The sequence below is a fragment of the Protopterus annectens genome, chromosome 6.part1 (genome assembly GCF_019279795.1).
Source record: "Protopterus annectens isolate FY-2018-M chromosome 6.part1, PAN1.0, whole genome shotgun sequence".
In the NCBI taxonomy this organism is placed as follows: Eukaryota; Metazoa; Chordata; order Ceratodontiformes; family Protopteridae; genus Protopterus; species Protopterus annectens.
Window position 1 is genome coordinate 576,084,693 of NC_056738.1, and position 23,543 is coordinate 576,108,235.

Here is a 23,543-nt window from a genome sequence, read left to right on the forward strand (position 1 = left end):
CAATTGTGATAGAAAAGTGCCAGTTTTCCTCCCAATGGGGGCTGCCAAGAGAGAGCTATTTGGCAGCTGAAGTGGGAAGTCATTGGGGCTGTTTTTTATATGGTTGGGGCCTGCCTTCCCCTTCTTTCTGGCCTGATGCACCCCATTGTCGAGGCCTGTAAGGACCTTGTGGTTGACCTCTACCTCTTGGACATCTGTATCTGCCCCTTTGAGGTCTATCTAACTGGAAAGGACCAATTCTTTGTTGGCCAATTTCTGCTACATCGAGGAGGCTGAACCTGTAAGAAATCCTTCATCGTTTGCATAGATTTTGCCTTATCCTCCATTTTCTTTAATACCTCTTCTGCCTTAACTCCAAGCAACACATCCTGCTGCAAAGGTGCATCCAATAGTTTTGCTTTAACATGATCTGGTAACGTATGTTCTTTTAACCAAGCAAGTCTTCTAATGACAGAACCTGAAATTGCTGCTCTACAGGAGGCCTCAAGAATCAAAACCACATTGCAAAGTATGTTTTCCCACTTGTTCAACTGCATGCAATAAATCCTGCATTTCCTTAAAATTAGGAGGATCTGAATCTGGAAGCATTTTTTGTTTCAAATGAGACATCAAAAATTACTGATATTTTAGCATGTGAAACTGGCAATTTAAGGCCCTCGTTGCTAAAGTTGCAGACGTATATACTTTCTTCCCCCATCTGTCTAATGCTCCGGAATCTCTTGTCAGAGGCGACTGGATTCTTTGCTGATGAAGCCTTAACCCCTTTGGGTCCCTGAAAAATAGTTTCAGGTTCAGCAACAGGGCTTTTGTAAAGAAATTTGTGTGAGTCAGGGACTCTGTAGTATCTGAATATCAAAGGCAAGAAAAAGCAAACTGCTACTAAACCAGCACAGCTCCTGATGCCAACAGCAGGACTAAACGCTTCCCAAGCACACGTATGCTTGTTCTGGAAGTCAAAGGCAAAAACAACAAGCTGCTACTAAGCCAATACAGTTCCTAATTCCAAGCAGCAGAACTAAACACCTCCAATAAGCACAGTCAGAGAGGTGAAACTCATCAAAGATAAACTCAGCCAGATAGCCAAACTCACTGAAGCAGGTCTTTTTAAATTCCAAAGGGATAAGCAAACAAGACGCCAATAAACGAACGACTCCAATTTTGTTGTTTTTGCCTTTGACTTCCAGAACAAGCATACGTGTGTTTCGGAGGCGTTTAGTCCTGCTGTTTGGCATCAGGAACTCTGTAGTATCTGTCAGGCTTAACTGGGGCTGGAGGTAAAGAATTAGGATTTAAGCTGGATTCAGTATACACATCATTTATTTGGTTTCATACAGACTACTCAGAGGCGATTTCTGCCTTGCATATAAGGCAATCTTGGATCCTGCTTTACAGAAAATGCTGCATATCCGCAAGTCAAATGGTACATGGGTTACTCGCTCTAAAGACCTTAACAGAGTATGTGACATTAATAGAACCTGCTAGAGGGACAGATTCATCTCCCAGAGGTCCCACTTCATGTTAAACAGAGAACCTCATTGGCCCTCTTCAAACGCAATCTAGACGATTGGATGGGAGTCGTAAATTCATCCCAGGGGTTTCACCTGTGTCCCTCTTGGACATGGGCATTAGGTGCTGATTGTGGAAATAAGGGTAGAACTTGGCTAGGCTTGTAAGGGCCCTAGGGCCACTGGCCTAGTAACTTCCTATGATCCTATGAACAGCTAGTACAAAACATACTAACAGGATAGAAACTACAAAAAAGCTGTAATGAGTAGCATTTGACTGCTTATAAGTGTAACACATATCTTAGGAGTGAAGTGTGCCAGGAAGATTGCTTCGACAATTAACTATATATTCTAGGGAGCAATATGTGTTAGTTTGGTTGTTAGGCCATGCACCAATCACAGGATCAAAAGAAGTTACTAGGCTACTGGCCCTGAGGCCTTTATACGCCTAGCCAAGAGTTTAGCCCATATTTAGACAAGTCAGCACCCAAAGCCCCTGTCTAGCAGGGATACAGGTGGAATCCCAGGGGAGTATTTTTTTGTTTCCCATCCAGTTATCCAAGTTGCGCTTAAAAAGGGATAATGAGGTATTCTGCTTGATGTAGAGGGGGAGTCTATTCCACAGATGGGGGAGTCTCTAGGACACAAATCTGTCCCACCAACAAATCCTACTGATGTCACAGACCAGGTTGAGGCTGCGCGTGTGGGTTACTCGAGTGGAGCTTGACTTGCTGATATGTAGCAATGCCAGCAAGGCGGGGTCTGAGATTGCCTTGTATGTCAGCGAGAGGTCACCTCTGAGGAGTCTGTATGAAACTGAGTAGAGGGACAGGGCTTTTAGCTGATCTGTGTAGGGTAGATGTTTGAGGCCCTGGACTCTCCTGGTGAGGAATCTCTGTGGTCTCTCCAGCTGCTGCATGTGCTTTGCGAGGTACATGCCGAAGGGGGCGTTGTACTCAATAATTCATCTTATAAGGGAAGAATACTGGGATGTTATGACCTCCTTGTCCTGGGATGAGATACCCTTACTTTTGGGGTAGGCCATGTAGAAAGCTTTCCATACAATGGAGCAACATTGTGGTCAAAAGTCAGGTTCCCATCAACCTTGGTGCCCAAATCCCTCACGAATGACTGTGTGCTTAGGACATTGTTACTAATGTGATAATATGTGGGGATGTCACTCTCTCCAAAGGGGATGATGATGCATTTTTTGGCATTCAGCTTGAGGCCATGTTTCTGGCACCAGTCATTTGTTTGGGTGAGACCTTCTTGGAGGATGTCCACATTGATGACCACACCCAGCTTGCAGTCATCTGCAAACTTGGTCAGCCATAGCCCACTGGTTATGGCCTGCACCTCAGAGAAGTATATCCCGAATAACAGAGGCCCCAAGACCGATCCCTGGGGTACGTCGCTTGTTATGGGTCTACTGCTTGAGATGGCTTCCCCTATTTTGATTAGGTGGGTTCTATCAGTGAGCCAGTTTGCTACCCATCTGGTAACATATGGATTAATGCCTAGATGAGAGAGTTTATCTATTATGCCAGAGTAGTGAGGAATAGTGTCGAAAGCTTTGGCTAAGTTAAGGTAGGCGGTGTGCACCATCTTTCCCTCGTCCATGGCTTTGGTGACTGTCTCAAACAAGTCGACCAGATTTCCAGATTTAACATACATGACCTCCCCTTGACAAAGCCAAACTATATGTGTTCGAGTGTTTGGAGGTTGCCAATGTCCCTGTGCCTTGCAGATCAGGCTAGTTAGGCTGATGGGTCTATAATTTCCCGGATCAGTGGACACTCCACCTTTGTGTAAAGGGATGACAGTGGCTGTCCATTTGGCTGGGACAAAGCTGGTACTCAGGCTTTCGTTGAATAGGGTGCCTAATGATGCTGCAAGTTCATGTAGGATGCAGCCTGGGCTATTATTGGGTCCCATCGAGGCTGTAATTTTTGCCTTTGAAAGGGCAATGATGACCTGTTCCCTAGAGATAAGGGGAGGGGGGCAGGTACTGGGATGTCCTGATTTACTGATGGGGGGGCAGAGGGGTGAAGTTTTCTCTGAATCTGTCAACCAGTAGGTTGGCTGTATCTAGAGCATTTGTGTATGTGGTGTCCTTGACCACCAGTTCTGAACAAATCTGGGTGCTTCCTTTGAGACTGCGGACATATGTGAAGAAGGCCGTATAACTGTGTCTAGTAGATGTGGTCAATTTGGACTTGAAGTTGGCTTTAGAGGATTTCACTAGTGCTCTTATTTGCTTGTTCAGGCTAAGGAGAGATTGCTTCCAATTGGGCATCTGCTCCTTCTTGGTCCTGGACAACATTTCTTTTTCCTTTTGTTATACAGTTTATTTATTGCAGATGTCCAACAGACAGGTTTACTCTTCCTTGCGGAAAATGATTTTGTCCTGTCTGGGAGTCCTGATTTCATGCATCTATATAAATGCTTGTATAGTACTTGGGTGTAGATATGGATATTGGTGTCAGTTCCTACAGTGGGGGAAGGGGATGTGAAGCTGTTTATACCATCCCTCAGGAGGCTGTAATCAGCTTTGGAGAAGTTTTTTTGTTTGACCCCAGCTAGTGGGGGGTCAGGGGAGATGGTGACTTCGAAAGTGACTGCTTTCTGGTCGGATCTTACCAGGCAGGATGATACTGTAGGGGTGCTGCAGTGGTTACTCAAGTTGATTAATACCAAGTCCAAGATATTATCACCTCTTGTGTGGGTATCGACTAGCTGTTCCAAGGCATTTGCAATGATAAAATCAAGGAATCTCTGGGCATTTGTGTTCTGGCATGAGTAGTTTTTCCAATCTATGGTTGGGTAGTTAAAGTAGTCCAGGATCAGGGTAAAGGGTTGAATCTTGATAGATTCTAAGAGGTCCAGATAGGTGGAGAGGGCAAATTGAGTCAAATTAGGGGGCCTGTAGCTAGCTATGATTTGAATAGAGGCCTTGTCAATGGTTAAGTGCACGTGGAGTGTCTTCTGTGTGTCATACTGTTTAACCAGCCTGGAGCTGTGTGTGTCTTTAACATATACTGAAACTCCACCTCCTTTGGCTTTGCTGCCCACAATTTGGGGTCTGAATGTTTGATTGGATGAGTAACCAGGTAAGGCTGCAGTGCTCTCTGCATCTTTAAACCAGGTCTCCGTGACTGCACATATGTCAGCCTCTTCCAGGGTTAAGAATGCTTGCAGTGAGTGCAGTTTTATGTTTAGACTCCCAACGTTTAGCAGCATGACTTTTAATTTGCATTTTTTTTGAAATTTTTATGTTGGCAGTATCAGCCTCATGACCTTTGCTAAAAAAGGCACTATGGGGAAGGCTAGGGCCTTTGCCAGAAGCCTGAAGCCCAAGTGAAATAATGCAGGCCATTTCTAGCAAAGCATCGTGGTCTGTTGATCATATCTTCCCAGGTTGTCAAGTACTGGATCCCCCTGGAATGACACCAGAAACTAAGCTAAATGTTAAAGTCAAGACAAAAGGCACCCTGTTATTCATTCTGCAAGCAGAAGTAATAGGCAGTGGTACCAGGAGTGAAGCTACAAAGACTGCTATGAATAGCACATCAGAAATTGGTGCCGAGTATAGGAAAAACTGGTCATATGACAAGAAATAACATTAACATGTCCTAGGAACGACATGATGGAAAAACGGTTTCAAGTGACAGGAAATTATGTTAAGATGTTCTCCTAAAAATAAAATGCAGCAGATATAGGAGCAGTCAGATGACAGTAACCCCCAACCCAGCAGAAGGCAAATGTTGCTTGTTACTATTAGGCTTAACAAGGTCAGTTGGTTAGTCATCTTAGCTGGACTGCCTACTAACAGAACATGCACATCATGTACTCTGTATACAGTAAAAAAAAAAAAAAAAAAAAAATTAGTGTTTCAAAATAATATCAGATCAGTCTAACATCACAACCTTCATTAGTCAAAAACTTCAAATAAAACAGTTAGCAGTGCATTTATTTTCACCACAGCCTTTACATTTTCATAGTATGCAATCACTGTGGTAATTAACAGAATAACCGCAAAATACACACACTGTTTTCATGTCACAAACAACAGGACAGCTCAAATCAGTCACCTGATCATCAGTGAAAGCTTCAACAGCACATACTATTCAATGCCAAGTATCTGCATATACATTTGAGAAAGAAAAACATTACTAAAAGCACTAAACACCATGCAGCATGGCCCACCTACCTTTTTCAGCTAATGAGACCCGGTAGTTCTCAAGGAAGATGACTTTGAGTCTGTCTCCCACAACTGGGTCATTATTCACCACTTCTCCAATAGCGGTGAACAATCGTATAATCATTTTGGCCATATGATAACCAGGGGCAGCCTGCAAAAGTAAAAAAAAAAAAAGTAGCATTTACATAAAATGTATTATGCAAATAAAATGTTTTACTTTTAAAGTCACTACTGTACCTTCTCCAAGTACAGCAAACTAAATTCAGAACTGCTAGCTACCAAAAGTACAGTTTTGTACCTACCATAAATGTAGATGTTCGAAGATCCACATTGCTGCAGTCCTAACACTTGGGTAGTCCGCTGTCCCTCGGTCGGCCCGAATATCAGAGTATAAGGCTGACGTCGGTCAAGGCGCATTTGACTGACATCAGAACGTCAGGGTACAAATGCGCATGACCGACGTCATATTCTCAGTCTTTTCTTGCCCCAGATGTCAGAAGACCCTAAAAAGAAAGGTCAAAACCCATAGACAATAACTAAACAACCAACTAGCCTAACACCAAAAATATGTATAATATATACAATATATACAAAATGCAATATACCTCAGATGGATAACCCAACCCACACAACCACCTCAAACAACAGAGGGAAGGAGGGAGGGAATTGGACTGCAGCAATGTGGATCTTCGAACATCTACATTTATGGTAGGTACAAAACTGTACTATGTTCTTCATCTCACATTGCTGCAGTCCTAACACTTGGGTAGAATCCCAAAGAAGAGGTAAGGGAGGATGGCTAAACTATAATGAAGCAGGAGCTGCCAAAATGCCCTGCAACACAGCAGTGGCAAAACCAGCCCTGGATTTAGAGTACAGTGGAAGGTGGTAATGCTTAGAGAAGGTATGCACTGAACTCCAAGTGGCTGCCTCCAAAATATCCTTAGTAGCCACCCCCCTCAAAAAAGCTGTTGAAGTGGCAGTAGCCCTAGTGGAATGAGGTCTAATCCCAGCTGGAATCTCTTTGCCATGATGGGAATAACAGAAGGCAATGCAAAATCCAATCCACTTAGAAATAGTTTGTTTTGACACGGCTTGCCCTGAGAGCACAAAGCAAAAGAAACTAATAACTGCTGAGATTGTCTGAACCCTTTAGTTCTGTCCAAATAATATCGCAACTGCCTGTGTACATCTAAAGTGTGCAAAATCTTTTCCCCTTTAGTTTGGGGATTTGCATAAAAAGTAGGCAAATGAATAGTTTGGTTTAAAGCCACACTGGAAACCACTTTAGGCATAAAGGAAGGATTAGTACGTAAAGATACCCTATCCTTGTGGAAAATTAAGAAAGGCTCAACTGCCATAAGGGCCTGCAATTCAGAAACCCTTCTTGCAGAGGTAATGGCCAACAAAAAGCAGTCTTCCATGACAAATATTTCAACTCAGCAGTAGCTGCAGGCTCAAAAGGTTGTAGAGTGAGTTTCTCCAACACAAAATTGAGATCCCAAGCAGGAGTAGGAGCCCTTCGTGGGGGTCTTATATTCTTTGCCCTCTAAGAAATTGCTTGAATAAAGGATGAGAAAACAATGGTGGGTCACAATCGTAGTGAGCTGAAATTGCTGCAGCATGAATCTTAATAGAAGAGAAGGACAAACCTTTGTCCAATAACTCAGTAAGATATTGAAGAGCCACACTTAAATCAGGCTCAGAAACATCCAAATCCTTAGCTGCACTCCAAAATAAAAATCTCTTCCATTTATCTGCATACACTTTCCTTGTACTAGGCCTTCTAGCTTCCAAAATCACATTCAAAACTTGTTGTGGAAGTTGAGACCCTCTATGGTTTAAAACAGAATATGCCATGCTGTTAGGTGAAGAGAGTGAAGTTTGACATTGAGCAAATGACTGTCCTCCTGGGACAACAGATGTGGAATCAAAGGCAAAGGCCATGGAGGCTTCCGTACTAGACTTCTCAGTAGCGGGTACCAGTGCTGTCGAGGCCAATCTGGAGCTATCAAAATCATCCTTGGCTTGTCCTGTCTGACCTTCAGAAGTACCTTTGAGAGGAGAGGCAGAGGTGGAAAGGCATACACATGAAGATTTTTCCAACTGAAAGAAAGAGCATCCACTTTCCAAGCTGTGGGATGAAACCGCTTTGTGCAAAACTTTGGCAGCTGGTGGTTTAGTGGAGAAGCGAACAGATCTATGTCTGGAGTTCCCCAGGACACTGTCAATTTCTGAAATACATGAAGATCCAGTTTCCACTCGTGGGGATCCATGATTTTTCTGCTTAACACATCTGCTAAGGAGTTCTGTGCTCCCGGCAGAAACCTTGCCTGAAGACTTAGTTGTAAACTGAGAGCAGTCTCCCACAAAATCATTGCTTGCCTGCATAGAGGATAAGAATATGTTCCCCCTTGCTTGTTGATGTACCACATGACAGTTGTGTTGTCTGTTAGAATCAACACCTGCCCTGGAAGAAGTAAATCCTTGAAAGCTATTAATGCAAACTGGACTGCTAACATCTCCTTCATGTTGATATGTAGATGTTGTAGTCTGGCAGGCCACTTGTCTTGTATCCACTTTCCATTTAGATGAGCTCCCCAAGCTATGTCTGAGGCATCTGTTGTCAAAATCTGACTCGCCTCTGGCCGGGTCACAGAGAGTCCCTTGTTTAGGTGACATTCCTGAGCCCACCACAAAAATTCCTTTTGAATGCAAGGTATTATTCGAATGACAGTGTCCAGATCCTGGCAGTGCTGTGTCCATACATTTTTGAGATACCATTGTAGCTTCCTCATATGCAGTTTGGCATTGGGAAGCACCAGAATACAAGATGCCATGAACCCTAAGGCTTGAAGGACTGTCCTTGCAGTCAGCCCGGACTGATGAGATAGCTGATGGAAGTAAAGGGATAGACTCTTTTGTTTGTCCGGGGTTAAAAAGGCCATCTGGGATGCTGTATTCAGTCTCACACCCAGAAAGCACATGTCCTGAGAGGGTACTAGACTGGACTTTATTTCGTTCACAGAATACCCTAGGCATCTTAGCACTGCTATCACATATTCCAAATGATGAAGAAGCTCTTCCCTTCCTTGAGCCAGAATCAGGCAGTCGTCCAAATAAGGATAGATCTGTATTCCTTGTAGCCTGAAGAAAGCTATCACTGGAGCCAGAACTTTCGTGAAAACTCTGGGCGCAGTAGATAAGCCAAAGGGCAATGCAGAGAACTGATAGTGAGAAGTCCCAGCTCAAACGCAGATACTTCCTGCAACTTAGTCTGATGGGAACATGAAGGTAAGCCTCCTTGAGGTCCAAAGTTACCATCCAATGATCTTTGCCCAGCAGAGGTAAAAGCTGCTGCAACGTCAACATTTTGAACTTGGGAATGTCCAGATAAGTGTTGAGGATAGATAAATCCAAAATTGGTCTCCACGTGTTCCCCTTCTTTGGTACTAGGAACAGGCGAGAATAAAATCCTAGGCCCCTTTCTGGCATAGGAACCGGCTGTATGGCCCCTATTTGGAGTAACAGTGAAATTTGCTTGTGAGCCTCTATTCTTTGTTGAGGAGGAATGTCTGGCATGCCTTTGAAAGGAGGCAAGGTATGGAAATAAAACCTGTAACCGTGATGTATGATATCCAGTACCCATTTGTCTTGGGTAATCAAACTCCAATTTTCTTTGAAAAGTGCCAACCTTCCTCCCAAAGGTGCTGCCAGGCGAGAAGGTTCTGGCAGCTGAAAAGGTAGGTCATTGGGTCTGTTTACGAAAGGACTGACCCCTGCCCTCACTCAAGACTGTGCAGGAGAACTCCCTGTTCTAGGCCTGAAAGAGCCCTGACCTCTGCCCCTGCCACGTCTAGATCTACCCCTAGACTGGGAATCATAGGAAGGATACGTCCACCCTTTAGTAGGCCAATTTCTACTAAACTTTGGAGGCTGAACCTGCAAAAAATCTTTAACAGTCTGCATAGACTTAGCCTTGTCTTCCATTTTCTTCAAAACTGCCTCAACAGGAGAACCAAACAAGACATCAGATTGCAAAGGGGCATCCAAAATCCTAGTTTTAACATGGTCAGATAAATTTTGATCCCTCAGCCAGGCATGCCTGCGAAGAACTGACCCAGTGGCCGCCACCCTAGACGAGGCCTGTACAGCATCAAAACCACATTGCAAAGAATGCTTACCCACCTGTTCAGAAACATGCACTAAATCTTGCAACTCTTTACAGTCAATACCTTCCGCCAGAGCATCAACCTTAGATTTCAACTGAGAAAGGAGATAATTTTGATATTTCAACATGTGAAACTGGCAATTCAAAGCTCTCATGGCAAGAGTGGAAGAAGTATACACTTTCTTTCCCCATCTATCCAAGGCCCTGGCCTCTTTATCTGCAGGAACCGGATTCTTGACAACAGAAGCCTTAACACCCTTAGGCCCCTGGCTAACAGTTTCTGGGTCTGCCCTAGGACTCTTAAAAAGATACTTATGAGCTTCAGGCACCCTGTAATACCTATCTGGTTTAACAGGAGCAGGAGGCAAAGAATCAGGATTAAGAGAAGCCTCCGCAAACACATCTTCCACCACATTCAGAACAGGAGGTATAGCTAAAGGCCTATGCTGGGGTAAAAACAAAAATTCCCTAAGCCTTTTCCTGGAATCAGAGAAATCCTGACCTTCCCATTTAAAATGCTCTCTCATGGAGTGAAGGGTCTCTGAAAAGAAAAATCCTCAGGAGGAGAAGCAGAAGGAGTAGAATCATCCACATCAGAATCAGAATAATGAGAATACTCCTGCAAGTCTTCAGCCGAAGACTCAGACACATCCGAAGCCTGCTCATAATCCCCCAACACAGGTTCCATCCTAGGCCTCTTATCAGGAGGGGGCATAGAGCCTCTAATTAAAGTAATTAAATCTTCTGCCATTTTAAGCATGTGCTTCTTGGGCACAGAACCTGAAGAACTAGGAGGGACACCCACAGAAGCAAAACTAGACCTGCCTCTAGGAGAAGCCTTGGAAGCAGAAAGAGAGGGCCTAGACACCTTAGGAAGGGAGGGGAGTACAGTTATCTGAGAAGCCCCTACAGCCTGACCTGCCTCCTGGGAGGCCACATCCTGTAAAAACAAAGTTTCTCCCTGGGACTCCAGAGAGGCCTCCGTCGGAACCACCGGTTCCACTGACGCCTCTAAAGAACCGGCGTCCGGTTCGGACTCCTCTAACCTAGGTTTAACTGCCTTGTCCTTGCGCTTCTTTGAGGAAGCGGCGTCGGAGCATCCGACGGCATATTGTAATTGCACCGCTTCCCAAAGACCAACCTGGCATAATCCAACCTTCGCTTTATAGTGCGTTTATTAAACCTAGCACAAAAGCGACACCCAACAACGTCGTGCTCAGGTCCCAAACAAGGTATACACAAATTATGGTAATCCCTATGCGGTATCTGTTTCCCACAAGAAATACAGTTATTCACTTTTTCTGACATCCGGTAAACCACTGAGGCAAGAAAAAACTAAAATATTCCCCAACGGGGTACTTAACCAACTCTGACTTCGGTCTGAAACTCCGAATTCGAAATATTTCAGAACGCCGAACGGCACTTGCAACACTGCTTCTGCATCGGACCATGTGGCAAAAAAGACTGAGGATATGACGTCGGTCATGCGCATTTGTACCCTGACGTTCTGATGTCAGTCAAATGCGCCTTGACCGACGTCAGCCTTATACTCTGATATTCGGGCCGACCGAGGGACAGCGGACTACCCAAGTGTTAGGACTGCAGCAATGTGAGATGAAGAACATCTTCAACTGTGGGTAGCACAGAACAAATTGAATACTATAACGTATGAATACAGGGTATGACCTGCTGCTGTGGTAAGCCTTCTCTCAGGCAACAACAATAGGTTTAGTTTAAATGCCAAACTAATATTTGAAGTTTAATAACAAGGTATGTACCTCATGTATGGCTCATCTGCTCAGAAGGTGGTAATAGACTTCCTACAGCAGTTTAACAGTTATTGTGATAGGAAAGAGTATGCTGTATGGGCCTCAGAAAATGACTGGCTTGAACCACAGATAGTACTGCTTGTGACAGAATTATAAAAAAGAAAAGAATAGTTGTGTAAAATCCTACCATAACCATATATGTCCTTCTCTTCCATGTTGCAGTGTTCATACTGTGGGATTTACAGCCCCCAGGCGACCAGACGGCAGCTCCTCTACAAAAGCTTAAGCATGGATGCCGCAGGTGCATGGGACGTCGCACGTAAGGCCATAAACCATGGAGTACAAATGTGACATTGGCACTCTCAGACCTCAGAACATGAAGCCCAGAGAAGAGACTACAAGGCCAAGGAGAAGCAAAAGGAAATATCCCTGCAGGGCTTTAAAGTGGCCTGTAGTGAGGGGATACACTAGAGAAGACAGAGGATATTAGGGGGATAGAGGATGGGATGGAATACTGCAACATGGAAGAGAAGAACATGTATAGTTATGGTAAGATTTTACACAACTATTCTATGTCCTTCTATTCCCATGTTGTAGTATTAATACTGTGGGAGAGTACCACAGCTAGGAGGAATGTTGGGAGGTGGCAGAGGTGGAGGCTTCTAGGAATCCTTGCAGGATTGCCCTGGCAAATCCTGCCCTGGCTCTAGAGACCTGATCCAGCTTGTAGTGCTTAGTGAAGACGTGGACTGTGGACAGGTGCCTGCCTCCATGACGGAAGCTGTGTCTAGTCCTTTCATGAAGGCGTTTGAGGTAGCCATGCCTCTGGTAGAATGTACTCGCACTCCTTGAGGCAATGGTTTGTGATAAGAGTAGCAAAAAAGGATGGATTTTCTGATCCAGGAGGAGACTGTATGGAGATTGCCGTACCCAAGGCCCTGGGATGGAAGGAAATGAACAGTTGGTCAGATTTTCTGAAAGACTTGGTTTTGTCCAAGTAGAATCATCTCAGTTGCCTATGTACATCTAGGGAATGGAGAATCCTCTCCACGGAGTTAGTAGGGGAGGTGAAGAAGGTGGGTAGGTGAATAGACTGGTTTAAGGACAGCTCAACTACTCTGGGCATAAAGGAGGGGTTAGTGTGAAGAGTAACCCTGTCATTGTGGAAGGTGGTGTAAGGAGGGCAAGCCATCAGGGTCTGTAATTCAGACACTCTTCTAGCAAAGGCAATGACCACTAATAGGATGGTTTTCTATGTGCACATTTGAAGAGATGCTGCACTGGCGGGCTCAAAAGGGGATAGGGTAAGCTTTTCCAGCATGGAGTTCAGATCCCAAGGAGGAGGGATGGGCTTTCTTCATGGTCTGATGTGCAAGACCCCTCTCAGGAAAAGTTTTACATCCAGTCTGGAAAGAAGAGATAGCTGTAAAGGCAAGAATGCAGAAATGGCTGAGGAGTGTTGTCTAAAAGGCATCAAAAGTTGATCACCCACAGAGTTAGTTGCAGGAAAGACAGTTGTGGGTACATGAGGGATCCCTATTGCTGAGTTAGTAAGGTCACCTTGTGGGGTAACTTGTGGTGATTGCCCTTGGCTAATGAAAACAGAAGGGGGAAAGTACAGTTGTGTACAATTACCATAAATGTAGATGTTCGAGTGTATTCACTGTTGCAATCATCACACTTGGGGTTATCTGCCTACAGGTAGCCCTCAAGTCGGCCTGAATACCAGTCTTGGGATTTCTGGGTCGGATGCTGTCACCTCTTCCACGACGTCAGGTCGTCAGGGGTATAAAACATGCAGCCGATGCCATTACATCAGTTTTTCTTGCCCCAGATGTCAGGAGCCCCCAAAATAGGAAGCAATTACATAGTGTGGAACCCCTCCAGTAAAAAGTAAATACTATTTCCATAAGATAAGGCCAAAAAGAGGATAGGTGGAAAGAATATAAAAGACAGGGGACTGGAGGAAGGGTAAAGTACAGTTGTGTACACTTACCATAAATGTAGATGTTCGAGTGTATTCACTGTTGCAGTCATCACATTTGGGTTATCTGCTTGCAGTAGCCCTCAGCTGGCCTGAATTAACAAAGTCTTGGGTCCTGCTGTCTCATCTTCCATGACGTCCGGCAGTCAGGGGTATAAAGCATGCAACTGATGCCATTTTATCAGCTTTTCTTGCCCCAGATGTCAGGTGCCCCCCTAATGGGAAGCAATTATATACCAGGTTACACCTCCAACAAAAAGCAGATACACCAGAAAGCTTTAAGCATAGTAAACAAGAATAGAGGTATAGACAACAGAAGTCAGGGGGCTGGAGGGATGGTAACCAGGACTGCAACAGTGAATACACTTGAACATCTACATTTATGGTAAGTGTACAAAACTGTACTATGTCCTTCGTGTTTCACTGTTGCAGTCATCAAATTTGGGTAGATTCCCAAAGCTAACGATGGGAGGAGGCAATTAGATAGCATTAGGACCAGCTATTAGGCCCTGTGGCAAAGTCAGCTCTGGATTTAGAAAGAAATTGGCAAGCGGTAATGTTTGGTGAAGGTATGTACAGAACTCCAGGTAGTAGCTTCTAGGATGTCTTTGGTAGGGACACCTCTGAGAAAGGCTGTAGAGGGTAGATGCAGCCCTGGTTGAATGTGGTCTTATCCCCTGTGGGGTAGGTTTTCCATGGTACTTATAGCCGAAATGAATGCAATGGCCAATCAACTTAGAAATGGTTTGCTTTGAAATAGCTTTCCCCTTTGCAAATGCAACCAGCAGCTGTTCAGATTTCCTGAGAGCTTTAGTCCTGTCCAAGTAAAATCTAAGTTGTCTGTGCACATCCAAGGTGTGCAGTATTCGTTCCCCTTTGTTCTGTGGGTTAGAAAAGAAGGTTGGCAAATGAATGGACTGATTAAAAGCCACACTGGATACCACCTTGGGCATGAAGGAGGGCTTGGTCCTGAAGGACACCCTGTCCCCATGAGAGAGGATGAAAGGCTCCTCAGCCATGATGGCCTGTAATTCAAGACACCCTTCTTGATGAAGTGATGGCTAGAAGGAAAGCTGTTTTCCAAGAAAAGAATTTCAACTCTGCACTTGCAGCTAGGTCGAAGGGAGATAGAGTGAGCTTTTCCAATACAAAGTAAAGGTCCCAAGCTGGAGTAGGGTCTCTCCTGGGTGGTATTAAGTTTTCTGGCCCATCTGAGGAATTGCTTCAGCAGCGGATGAGAAAAGAGGTGTGGGTTCTATATTGTAATGAGCTGAAATGGTTGAGGAATGAATTTTGATGGAGGAAAAGGAAAGACCCTTTTGAAGCATCTCAGTTAAGCATTGAAGAATCTGAGGTAAATTGGGTGCTGCTGTGCCCATTCCATGGGTTTGGCTCCAGGAACAGAATCTTTTCCATTTTTCAGCATAGAATTTTCTAGTAATAGGCCTCCTTGCCTCCAGAGAGACATCCATCACTTGCTTACTGAGGGATGGGGATGGTGAGATCAGGTAATTAGCCAGGCTGCCAAGTTCAGGGTTTGAAGCTGTGGGTGCAGAATCTGGCCCTACTGCTGAGATAGCAGAGCAGGGGTCAGAGGCAGGTGCCAGCAGTGACACACTGTGCATGAGGGGGTACACCAGATTGGTGTGGCCAGTCTGGTACAATCAGTATTGTCTCTTGTTTGTCCTGTTTGATCTTTAGTAGTACCTTGGAGAGGAGAGGCAGAGGGGGGAAGGAATAAACTGATAGTTTTTCCAGGTGATGGACAGGGCATCCACTTTCCAAGCTTGTTTGTGGGGAGTCCTTGTGCAGAATTTGTCCAACTGACAGCTCTGGGGGGAGGCAATATGTCCATCTCTGGGCTCCCCCCTTTGTTTCTCAACATGGTGAATATCTTTGGTTCCAGTTTCCACTTGTGTGGGTCCATGAGATTTCTGCTTAGGTCGTCGGCCAGTGTATTTAGCTTTCCTGACAGGAATTGAGCCTGTAGGTGCACTTTCCACTCGCGTGAGTCCATGAGATTTAGCTCAGGGCTGTGTTCCACAATGCAATGGCCAGTCTGCAGAGGGGGTAAGAATGTGTACCCCCCCCCGCTTGTTTATGTACCACATAACAGTGGTGTTGTCCATCTTGATCATTAATTGTCCTGGAAGAATGTGGTCCTTGAAGGCTGTCAGGGCATTCTGTACAGCTAACACTTTTTTGATTGATATGCAGGGTGCATTTGACTTGGATTCCATTTTCCCTGAATGCACTTCCCTGCCAGGTGGGCCGCCCCATGCATAGTCTGATGCGTCTGTTGTTAAGGTTTGGGTGGCAAGGGGGTAGTGTGAATGGGTAGTCCCCCGTTTTGGTGGTAGGCCTCTGCCCACCAAAGGAACTCTAGGCATAGGCAAGGTATGATAGGAATCATTGCTTCTAGATCCTGTGAATGTTGACACCATAGGCTTTTACGAACTGCAGTTTCCTCATATGCCGCTTTGCATATGGAATTAGAAGAATGCAGGAGGCCATGAACCCCAAGGCTTGCAGTATTTGCCTTGCATTTAACTGGGTTTTTGTGGCCACTTGTTTGAAGTAGGTTGTCAACTGAATCCGTTTCTCTGGCGTGAGGAAAGCCATCTGGGAAGTTGTATTCAAGCTTGCTCCCAGGAATATAATTTGTTGACAGGATACCAGGTGTGATTTCTTTTTGTTTATGGTGTACCCCAAACAAGTCAGTACACTTTGAACAAAGGCCAGATGATTCAAAAGTATGTCCTCGCTTTCTGCCTGAATTAGACAATCGTCCAGAAATGGGTATATCTGAATATCTCTTTGCCTGCAGAATGCAATGACTGGAGCTAGGCACTTTGTGAATACCCTGGGCACAGTAGGTAAGACAAAAGGCAGTGCAGAGAACCGATAGTGCATGTAGCCTGCTTTGAAGTGTAGCTATTTTCTGTAAGACTCCCTAATAGGGATGTGCAGGTATACTTCTTTTAAGTCTAGTGTTGCCAACCATGCATCTTTGCCTAGCATAGGAAGCAGCTGGTGAAGAGTCAGCATCTTGAATTTTGGAATCACCAGAAAGGTATTTAGAGTAGAAAGGTCCAGGATAGGACACCATGTATTGCCTTTTCTAGGTACCAGGAAAAGTCTTGAATAGAACCCCCTGTTCCTTTTCCTCTTCTGGTACCAACTGAATAGCCCCCATACTTAAGAAGAGAGAGTACTTGATTTTGGGCCTCTGTCCACTGATTTGGGGGCAGATCTGGCCATCCACTTGGTGTTGGTAAGGTGTGGAGGTGAAATCTGTATCCTTGGGACACTATATTTAAAACCCATTTGACCTGGGTAATGAGTTCCCAGTTTCTGGCCTGCACACCAATCTTTCCGCCTAAAGGAGCATTCAGTTGGGATGTGCTTGGAAGTTTTAGAAGCAAGTCATTGAGACTGTTTTCCACAGGGGAAGTCTTACTACTCCCTGGTTTGGGTGCGGAAACCCCCCACTGCTTAGTCTTGTGTGTCCCATGGGACTGAAACCTGGGGTTTCTGCTATGTCTGGGTTTGGCTTGAGAAGACCTTGAAGAGGCTGGAAAGGACCAATTCTTAGAGGGCCAGTGCCTACTAAATCTAGGAGGCTGAACTTGTAAGAAATCTAACGGTTTGCATAGATTTAGCTTTACCTTCCATCTTTTTAAGTACTTCTTCAGCCATGTTGCCAAATAGGTGGTCCTGATTTAAGGGAGCATCCAACAATTTAGCTTTAACATGATCAGGTAAAGGTTGCTCCTTAAGCCAAGCATGCCTTCTAAACAGAGAACCAGTAACAGCAGCCCTTGCAAAAGGCTTCTAAAGAATCAAATCCACATTGCGAAGTATGTTTTCCAACCTGCTCAGCAGAATGCATTAAATCCTGTAATTCTTTATTTTCCGCACAGTCAGGAATTAACATAATTTTCTGTTTAAGCAATCCAATACCATGTTGTTGATACTTTAACATATGAAACTGGCAGTTGAAAGCCCTAATGGCCAAGGTTGCAGAAGTGTACCCCAACTATCCAGCGCCCTGGAGTCTCTATCAGAAGGGGTAGGATTTTTAGCAGTAGAAGCCTTAATGCCCTTGGGTCCCTGTGAAATAGTCTCCGGGTCCGCAATAGGATTTTTAAAAAAGAACTTTTGTGAATCAGGAACCCTGTAATATCTGCCAGGTTTTCTGGGAGCAGGAGGCAAGTAATCAGGGGCCAAACTAGATTCTGAAAAAGCACCATCAACAATGTCCAGTACTGGAGGAATAGCTAAAGGCCTATGCTGAGGCAGGAGTAAGAAATCCCTAAGCCTCTTTTTTGAATCTGAAAAATCCTGGCTTTCCCAGTGAAAATGCTCCCTAAGAGTATGTAAGGTTTCACCAAAAGAAAAATCCTCTGGAGGGGAAGCAGAGGGAATAGAGTCCTCTGCATCAGAATTCTCATACGTAGATAAAGGCAAATCCATATCATCAGAAGAATCAGAAAAATCAGAATCCTGGCCAGAAGATTCATAAACATCTTCAGTAATAGGTCTCTTAGAAGGGGGAGGCTGGCTTCCCCTGATTAGAGTTATAAGATCTGCAGCCATTCTTATCATTTGTTTTTTTAGGCATAGAGGCCTGTGCATGCGGCCTGGGCATCATTTTTTAAGCATGGTTCGAGATTTAGGCTAAAAGGAGGAGGCGTCTGTTTAATATGCAAGTCCGTAGGCCTGTATACACCCTCAGAAGCCTGTGCCTGCACAGCGGCTCTGGACCCATCCAAGGTAGAGACATTCACAGGTTCCACAGTTGGAAGCATCTTGCGGCATAAAGGACTCCTAATGGGTCTCAGTAGAGGCCTGCGAATCAGAAGTAGCAGAAAGTACAGTTTTGTACCTACCATAAATGTAGATGTTCGAGTGTATACACTGCTGCAGTCATTACACTTGGGTTATCCAGCCGTCAGGAGGTTCCCCAGTCAGCCTGAGTTCCAAAGTCTTGGTCTGGCGTCGGTTGCTGTCGCCTCCTCCCTGACGTCAGTGCGACAGGGGTATATAAGATGCAGCCGATGCCATTTTCTTCAGTTTTTCTTGCCCAAGATGTCAGGTGCCCCCAAAAAGGTAGGCTATTCAAATTTCTAATAAAACATACATAAGAAAAGCAATCAACAACTTTCAGTTACCAGCAAATACTCCCCATAGGTAGTAATGGGTAGAAGACATAGGTATATACCAGCAAGTAAGAGGGATAGGAGAGAGGATAACCTGGACTGCAGTAGTGTATACACTCGAACATCTATATTTATGGTAGGTACAAAACTCTACTATGTTCATCGTGTTACACTGCTGCAGTCATTACACTTGGGTTGAATCCCAAAGCTGAGGTAGGGTGGCTGGTTCTATAAGGCATTAGGGGTGGCTATAAGGCCATGCAGCACTGCAGTAGCGAAGCCAGCTCTGGATTTAGAATATAGAAGCAGATGGTAATGCTTGGTGAATGTATGTACAGAACTCCAAGTTGCTGCTTCCAAAATGTCCTTGGGAGGTACTCCTCTGAGGTAGGCAGTTGAAGTGGCTGTTGCCCTGGTGGAGTGAGATCTACAATATTTAACTGAGTGTCCTATCCATTTTGAAATAGTCTGTTTTGAAATGGCTTTTCCCTGTGCTCCTGCAGCATATGCTACCAATAATTGCTCAGATTTTCTGAAAGCTTTGATTTTGTCCAAGTAGAAGCGCAACTGCCTGTGTATGTCCAAATAATGCAGTAGTCTCTCCCCTTTATTCTGTGGATTTGGATAAAAAGTTGGTAAGTGAATAGTTTGGTTTAGAGCCACACTTGATACCACCTTTGGCATAAATGTAGGGTTAGTTCTTAAAGACATCCTGTCTTGGCGGAAAATGATGAAAGATTCCACTGCCATTAGTGCCTGTAATTCTGAAACTCTTCATGCTCATGTTATTGCCAGGAGCAGAGCAGCTTTCCAAGATATATATTTTAAATCTGCTGTGTTAGCTGGTTCAAAAGGAGGTAAAGTTAATTTTTGCAATAAGAAGTTGAGGTCCCAATTTGGAGTAGCTGCTCTACGGGGCGGTCTTATGTTTTTAGCCCCTCTGAGGTACTGTTTTAGCAAAGGATTAGAGAAAATTGGTGGATCCGTGTTGTAATGAGCAGAGATGGCAGAGGCGTGGATTTTGATGGAAGAAAAGAAGAGGCCTTTATCCAGCATCTCAGTTAAATATTGTAGTATCTGAGGAATATTTGGGACAAGAGGGTCAAGGCTGTGAGCCTGGTTCCAGGAAAGTACAGTTTTGTACCTACCATAAATGTAGATGTCCGAACTGGATAGCATCTGCAGTCATAACAAATGGGTTGTCCTGTCGTCAGGCAGCCCTTCGGTCGGCCGGATTCCAAAGTCTGGGTCCGGCTTCGGCTGATGTCGCACTTCACCCGACGTCATCTCTGCTGGTCTTCGGGTATAAAGGCATCAGCCGACGCCATTTTCCTCAGTGTTTCTTGCCCCAGATGCCAGTTGCCCTCTTGGAAGGCTAAATTTTGGATAAATGCCAATGTTTCCAAAAGGTAGAAGGCAAACACAAAAAATAAGCATGTATGCACATATATACAAACAAATACACCATAAGAGACTCCCCCCCCAGCTAGCTATTAGGAGGGTAAATACCCTAGGAGTACCACAGAGGGGAAGGAGGGAGGGTAATCCTGACTGCAGATGCTATCCAGTTCGGACATCTACATTTATGGTAGGTACAAAACTGTACTATGTCCTTCATGGATGCATCTGCAGTCATAACAAATGGGTAGAATACCATAGCCAAACTAGGGGAGGAGGAAGAAAAATCATGGTGTAGTTAGGATCCCTTGCAGTACAGCAGTGGCAAACCCTGCTCGGGATCTAGAGTATAGAGGTAAATTATAATGCTTGGCAAATGTATGCACGGAGGTCCAAGTAGCCGCCTCAATAATGTCCTTGGTTGCCACTCCTCTGAAGAAAGCTGTGGTAGTGGCTGTAGCCCTTGTAGAATGAGGTCTTATGTTCTGTGGAATTGGTTTTCCATGGTAGGAGTAACAGAATCTTATGCAATTTTCTATCCATTTGGAGATTGTCTGTTTGGAAATTGCTTTTCCTTCCCTTCCTGTTGCATAGGCTACAAAAAGCTGGTCAGTTTTTCTGTTACTTTTGGTTCTGTCCAGGTAGTAGCGTAACTGTCTATGTACATCCAAGGTATGCAGCATTCTTTCCCCTCTGTTTTGAGGATTGGGAAAGAAGGTAGGTAGGTGGATTGCCTGGTTTGAAGACACTCTGGATACCACCTTAGGCATAAATGTAGGATTAGTTCTCATGGACACCTTATCTTGATGGAAGATTAGGAAGGGTTGCACTGCCATTAAGGCCTGTAGTTCCGAAACTCTCCTTGCTGAGGTAATTGCCAGTAGGAAAGCAGTTTTCCATGACAGGTGTTGTAGATCTGCTGTTGCTGCTGGTTCAAACGGAGGGAGTGTCAACTTTTCTAGCACAAAGTTCAAGTCCCATGCTGGTAATGGTGGTTTCCTAGGAGGTTTTACATTCTTGATCCCTCTGAGGAACTGCCTGAGTAGAGGATGTGAAAAGACAGGTGGATCAAAGCTGTATTCTGCTGAAATAGCTGATGCATGTATCTTGATGGAGGAATAGGACAGGCCTGTATGTAGAAGCTCTGCCAAGTACTCCAGAATGTTAGCAATATCTATGTTTGACACATCTTTTCCTCTTTCAGTACTCCAAATGACAAACCTTTTCCATTTTCCTGCATAGTTCCTTCTTGTTGAAGGTCTGCGGGCTTCAAGGATAATGTCTTTAACCCTTTGGGAAAGGTCTGGGTTAGTTGCTGCTATGTGATGTTCCAGGCAGTCAGTTGCAAGGTTTTAGGTTTGGATGCATGATGTTGTAGTTGTTCTGAGTTAACATCAAAGGCATCAGGGTATTGACCACATTTTCCCGAGACATGCTCCTCAGCAATGGGTACCAGTGTTGTCTTGGCCAGTTCGAGCTATCAGGATTATCCTTGGACGTTCCTCTTTGATTTTCAGTAGTACCTTGTGCATCAAGGGAAGAGGTGGAAATGCATATGCTGTCAGGCCTTTCCAGCTGAAAGATAGAGAGTCCACCTTCCATGCAAGTGGGTGGAATGTCCTTGTGCAGAATTTTTTGAGCTGGTGATTGAGTGGGGATGCGAATAGATCTATTTGTGGCATTCCCCATTTCTTTGTGATGGCCTTGAAGATGTCCGGGTGTAGCATCCATTCGTGAGCATCCGAGGTGGTTCTGCTTAACAGGTCTGCTAGGGTGTTCTCTTTTCCCGGTACAAATATTGCCTGTAACTGGATGTTGTAGCTGAGAGCCAGATTCCAAAGGTCCAAAGTCATTCTGCATAGGGGGTATGAATGAGTGCCTCCCTGTTTGTTGATGTACCACAAGACTGTGGTGTTGTCTGTCCTTATCATCAAATGGCCTTCTTTGAGGAATGGTCTGAATTTTTGGATTGCCAGTTTTACTGCCAGCATTTCTTTTTGGTTTATGTGCAGGTGCAGCTGGTCCTGAGTCCACAGTCCTTGTGCATTTGTCCAGCATGTGCGCCCCATCCTAGGTCTGAGGCGTCCGTTGTGATGGTTTGGCTTGCTCGAAAGTTGTGGAAGGGTAAGCCTGGGTTTGACTGGCATGCTTGAGCCCACCATAGGAACTCCTGTTTTAGGCATGGGATTAGTGGTATTTCTGTTTCTAAGCTGTGCCTCTGTTGAGACCATAAATTCTTTAGGTACCACTGTAGCTTTCTCATATGCAGTCTGGCATGTGGGACCAAGATTATGCATGATGCCATGAAGCCCAAGGCCTGCAGAACTTTTCTTGCTGTTAGTTTGTTCTGCTTTGTTAATGCCAAGAAGTAAAGGGGGAGTTCTTTTTGTTTTTCTGCAGTTAGGAATGCCATTTGTTTTACTGTGTCCAATTCCACGCCCAAGAATGTTCTTGTTTGGGATGGTATCAGCCTTGACTTTTGTAAATTGACTGTGTATCCCAGGGCTTGTAGCAAGTAAATGACCCTTTGTAAATCTGTTGTCAGCTTGCTTTTGTTGTCCGCTTGTAACAGGCAGTCGTCCAGGTATGGATAAATTTGGATTCCCTGTACCCTGCAGTGAGCGATTACTGATGCCAGGCATTTTGTGAATACTCTGGGCGCAGTAGATAAGCCAAAGGGCAATGCTGAGAATTGATAATGCTCTGATCCTGCAAGAAATCTGAGGTATCTTCTGCAATTTGGTCGAATGGGGACGTGCAGGTATGCCTCCTTGAGATCTAGAGTTACCAGCCAACACTCCTTGCCCAGCATGGGAAGAAGTTGCTGTAGGGTCAGCATTTTGAATTTTGGGACAATGATGTATGTGTTTAAGATGGACAGGTCGAGAATAGGTCTCCAGTTTTCTCTTTTCTTGGCACTAGGAAGAGTCTGGAGTAGAATCCTTTGCCCTGTTCTGTTATTGGTACTCTTTCCACAGCTCTCATCTTTGTTAATTCCGCTATCTGCTGCAGAGCTTCTATTTTTGATTTGGAGGCAGGTTTGGCATTCCTCTTTTACTGGTAAGGTGTGGAAGTGGAACCGGTAGCCTTGGTCTATGGTTTGCAAAATCCACTTGTCTTTTGTGATATAGTGCCAATTTTTCGAGAATAAGGCTAACTTTCCGCCTAATGGTGCTGCTATTTGCTCCCTGGTAGGCGGAGTCAGAGCCAAGTCACTGTGATTGTCCTGTTGCAGTGGCAGTGGTTGTGTCTGTGCCTCGTTATTGCCTTGCCACTGTCTTCCTCTGTAGGCACCTCCTCTGGATTGATTTCTGCCCCTAGGCCTATTCCTGCCCTTTGGGATCTTGTGGAGT

General features: G+C 44.7%; 1 protein-coding gene across 1 annotated transcript in view; it reads right to left on the bottom strand.

Annotated features, from left to right (window-relative positions):
• The window catches only part of LOC122805677 (glycogen phosphorylase, muscle form), a 761,024-nt gene that overhangs the window by 201,448 nt on the left and 536,033 nt on the right, over positions 1 to 23,543 (bottom strand). Inside the window, exon 16 of the mRNA XM_044076012.1 lies at positions 5,716 to 5,857. Within this exon, the coding sequence (XP_043931947.1) occupies positions 5,716 to 5,857 (142 nt within the window). The remainder of the gene's footprint in view (positions 1 to 5,715; positions 5,858 to 23,543) is intronic.